The 4,575-nt window shown below is 42.8% G+C and overlaps 1 protein-coding gene across 1 annotated transcript; it reads right to left on the bottom strand.

Moving 5' to 3' along the window:
* Positions 1-1,759: 1,759 nt before the first annotated feature.
* On the bottom strand, positions 1,760-4,167 carry LOC123135057 (uncharacterized). Its single transcript, XM_044554181.1, has 3 exons — positions 3,881-4,167; positions 2,490-2,560; positions 1,760-2,399 (listed from the first exon to the last, which is right to left on the bottom strand). Exons 1-3 carry the CDS (start codon positions 4,007-4,009, stop codon positions 2,282-2,284), a joined length of 318 nt encoding a protein of 105 aa, XP_044410116.1. The 5' UTR covers positions 4,010-4,167; the 3' UTR covers positions 1,760-2,281.
* Positions 4,168-4,575: the final 408 nt, after the last annotated feature.

The following is a 4,575-nucleotide window of genomic DNA, read 5'->3' as shown; positions in this document are numbered from 1 at the left end:
CACCGGATCCTGCTGTTGCAAGACAGAAAATGGCAGCAGAAGGCGGCCCATCAGCTGGAATCAAACCAAAGTGGAGGTTATTCTAAAACTGGTTATAGCAAGCTAACACTTGCTGCACTGTATTTTCAAGAAACGACGAGAAGATGAGTTACACATTTCCTTATCATGTTATGATATATATTATTTGCGTATTTGTTCCCCATCCCTACTAATTTGATTTATGTTGATTTGTTTCCGCGGTTTAGGATGAATGCCCAGGGACCATCTTCTTTCCTTAAGGTGTAGGCTGTATTCCTGCCAGCTATAGTTGCTTATAGATTATTGTAAACTTAAGGAAGATATGATATACTGAACGGCATCAAGTAAGATTTGCTTCCATTTTTAAGTTGTAGTAATTTATGCAAAGTTCCTTCCAGTAATTAGAATTACATTTCCTCTTATGTTGAATTGCATTATTGGGTACACTATATATCACTTCATGCCATAATTTCTGCTTGTCAGCACAAACTAGCTGCAGCTAGCACTCTTTTAAAAAAATCCGGCTAAATTTGACACTCCTGGTTTCTTTGCAGTTATGTTAATAAACTGAACACTGTTGTAGGATTTCAGAATCTGATAAGAACAAAATCTGATGCATGTGATGATATATCAGGAAAGAGACATGCATGGTAGAAGTTGTGAGAAATTTCATTTTTCAGGGAGATGTTTACCCTATAGTAGGACTTCTTATGAGTATTTTCTTACTGTGCCAATCATGTCGAGGAACCGGTGTTATCTCTGCTAGATGAACCAAATACGAACTTATGTTCTGTTGAACATTATAGTTCTAAAGGGATTCAGAATTCGACAAAGTACTATTTGTCATGATCTTCTTAGTAGTTTTTTTCATTTGTAGTTCTAAAGGGATAGGGATTCATGTTGTGGTTTTGTTAAGATTTTGGGGGGCCTAGTTTTAGCAATAATCTCCCATTTGTTTAGGGTCATTCGGTATGCCGATCCCGAACCCTAGCCTCGTTCTCGATTGGTCGTGGCTATGGCATGTCAACTAAGATGATGGATGTTACTGTTGAGCACACTAAAACAACATATATTCCAGTGACAAGGTTCATTTTTAATATATAGAATTCCACAGTTAAATTGTCACCGTTCGGGCAAAGGGGAATCACTGCACCCGAGCCGCGTGATCCCGATGAAGGGTACGATTTGGGATTCATGAGGATTCAATGGAGACCCCGACCCCGATGAGGGGTAGGATTTGGGATTCTTGATTCTTCTCTGTAGGCTCATTGAGGAGTGGAGGCAAATGTTGATGGTGCTCTGGACAAGCGCTTGTGTTGTGGTCGCAGAGGTGCTATCATGCATGATCACCATGGCAAGTTCCTTGTCGGGGCTTGTCATTTTTTCCCTACCACTAGCTCCCCCGAGCTGGCCGAACTATTAGTGTATTTCACTCTTCTTTCAAAATCAATGTAGGCGGCAGTTTTGCCAATGCACTCAACTGCAGCGATGCACGGTTGTAATCGGCAGACGAAGGAAGTCACTTGTCGCTTTGGCTCAGGACATAGGCATAAGGAAGCCTGTTACTGCATGTGACTGCAAGCCGGAGGTGCAAGACATCAGCAGACTCACTCGAGTAACAAAGCATGATTTCACTCGACAACACAAGGAAACACTACACGACATTGTGGAGAAATACGGTAAATTTCTAATAAGTTCAAGACTTCCAAGGAAGTCAACAGGAAGGAAATGCACTAAAAAAGAAAAGATATACTTTGATATAAGAAAATTGGAACCTTGATGTGCACATTCTCAAACTTGAGTAACAGGTGAGTTTCAAAATTTCAGGCCAGGCACTTCCTGCTTATGTTGGAATGCTTATAATCTTAAGCCATATGATTTCGCTAATATCTTAGCTCTGCACAGAGCAAAGTTGGCGCTGCACATAGCAGCCCAGTGTACATAAATCAGGGCCAACAAAGCGCACCTGGAGAAACCCAACACCACTCAGAAACAGTAGCTCCATAGGGACAGACATAAGTTAACGGCAAACAAGTGCAAGAAACCATTACAGCAAACAACTACGCTTGCACAAATCTACATAAAGCCATAATCACGAGGTTATCCGCGACGCAATGCGGGTCAAGACACAGACGCAACAAGCCATTATTCCCATATGGTTATCTGCTCTTGCAAGTCAGGCAGTTAACACAAAGAGAGTGCTGAACTACGAGTTCACATGCATCAGCAGTAATAAGCGAAGCAGTGGATGGCTGCTACCCCCTCACATTCTCCGAATGGCAATCCCTTTTAAGACCAAAGGGCCAACGATAAAAGGCATACCCAGCACGTATACCACATTAAGCAGCTTAGCTAGCCTTTCAGTCCACACAACCTCACGGCTGCCAAAAAGAACAAGGAATTGAGGCATTACATATCATATTCAACCTTTTGAGCACTAATATCAAAATGAAAGTTGTTGAAGCTTATACCTGTAGTTTTTTAACTCTCTTGTCACACTGTCATAACGTTCTCGCTGAAGCAGGTACCAGTCTCTAGCGCTCTACAATTTTAACAACAAAGTAAGAGAAAGCTGAGAAGGCAATATCCGGTGCAAGAGTTAGCCTTGTTATCCTTACATGTCCTGTAAGGATACAGGGGAACAAAAATATCATGAGGCAAGAGTATTTGCAGCACCATAAGCTCTTGAAATCATTACACATGATTAATACACATATTTGCCAAGCATTAATGACTGCTAGTACCCTAATTTCAGAGCTTACAAAACTTACACGTATAATTTGCCATCATCCCAAAATCAAGTGGTCAATCCTCTGATTAACGCTTTTAAGTCAGAACAAATACCTATGTGTCTCTTGTGCAAATCCATGAATAACTAAAATATATGAGAAAGTCATGCTGGTAGTTGACAAATTCTGAGCACCAGCCTCATGCAAGGTAAACGATCAACGTTTTCATGACAATACAAATGGTTTTCATGTTAAAATGTGCTGTAAAATCCCGTCAATCTCGTGCAGAGGGAAAAGGGGGAAATTTTCATGACAATACAAATTGTTGTCAAGTTAGAATTATCTATAACAGCCACATCTCTTTAAAAATACTGCTAACAAGGATAGTCACTAAACAACTTGCATGTGCATCTATGCATAATTTGTAACAGTGAAAGCATGGCGACCACGAAAACCATGCGTTTGTAAAGGGTAAGACCACCAATTCAGATGAACAAGTGCATAGAAGGTAAGAAGCATGTAGCAAATATCAACTGCAATGGGAGATTACTGACAAGCCTCCTACAGTTGACAGCATCCCTTTCTTCTTGCAAATAGGCTCATGGACGGGGGAGCTAAAGCACAGACATAATCCCTCCAGCCCGGTTTATACGTACTATTAATCTTGTCTCAAGTTGACCAAGTTTATACAAAAAAATCAATACACACATTACCCAATAAATATATTATGAACAAATATGCAATTGATGATAAACCTAGTTGAATGGTTTGGTAGTGCAAAATCATATTCAAAATCATAGATTCACCCCTTAAAAAGGATTAATTTGCATTCAAAATTCATTAGCTAGCAATGCAGGTATGCGGCCTTTGCACCAAGGGCGTGCCTTTGGAAACTATGTAACACCAATACAGTTTATAAACTGCTCAACGAAACAAGTAGCAACGCAGCAACAAGAGTTGGTCACGGCGAAGGGTCTAGATCCGGAGCCGAGGAAACCAAAGAAATTATTGGTCTATTTCGTCGATTTGCAGGCATACATGATCATCACACGCAGGGGGAAGCTCTAGCACTGCCTACTCCAGCCAGTGGTTTGCCTGAGTGAGCGCGGTGTGCAGGGGGAGAAGGGGCATACCTTACTGGAGGAGGAGGAGAAAGGGAGGGCCCGACTGCCGGACGCCAGCGAAACACGAGGGGCCGACGGGAGCCGGGCGGCGGCGGCGGCGGGGACTCGCATCCTCGCGGCCAGGCTGCGTAGCGCCATGGTGAACCGGGGTGGGCGAGGATCGAGGCTAGGGTTTGGGGCTCGTCTTCTCTTCTCTTCTCGCTGGAGATGGAGGCTTCCCTCTTTCCCTTGCGGCTCTCATCCTCTAGTCATGCTGTCTCCTCCACAAAACGGGCCCCCTCGTGGGCCGGGCCGGGCTGAATCACACACGCCACATGGAGCCGAAAATCGTGGACCAGCTGAACTCGCGAGCGTCAAAACGACGCTGACCCAAGCAAATGAAATGTTTTGCTAAAAATGCTAAATAAAAAATGAAATGAGAGATTATTATTGCAACTAGTGCGGTTCAATTTCGCACTGTAACCAGGAAGCAAATGAGGTTGCTCATAGTTTAGCGAAATTTGCATATGATAGCAATAGTTCTTGTAATTGGGCTGATGAACCCCCGGACTTCCTGGATAATGTTCTTGCAAACGATGTAACCTTTTTACCAAATCGATACAACAAGCCATGATGACATTCCTGAAAAAAAGTCTTACATCTCCTATCTGCTTGCTATGGTGATCACGCATGATCGCACCACCGCCACCCCAACATAAGCGCTT

This window comes from Triticum aestivum, chromosome 6B (genome assembly GCF_018294505.1).
Source record: "Triticum aestivum cultivar Chinese Spring chromosome 6B, IWGSC CS RefSeq v2.1, whole genome shotgun sequence".
Lineage (NCBI taxonomy): Eukaryota > Viridiplantae > Streptophyta > Magnoliopsida > Poales > Poaceae > Triticum > Triticum aestivum.
Note: the sequence above shows the minus strand (reverse complement) of the source record. Positions and strands in the feature narration are given on the sequence as shown.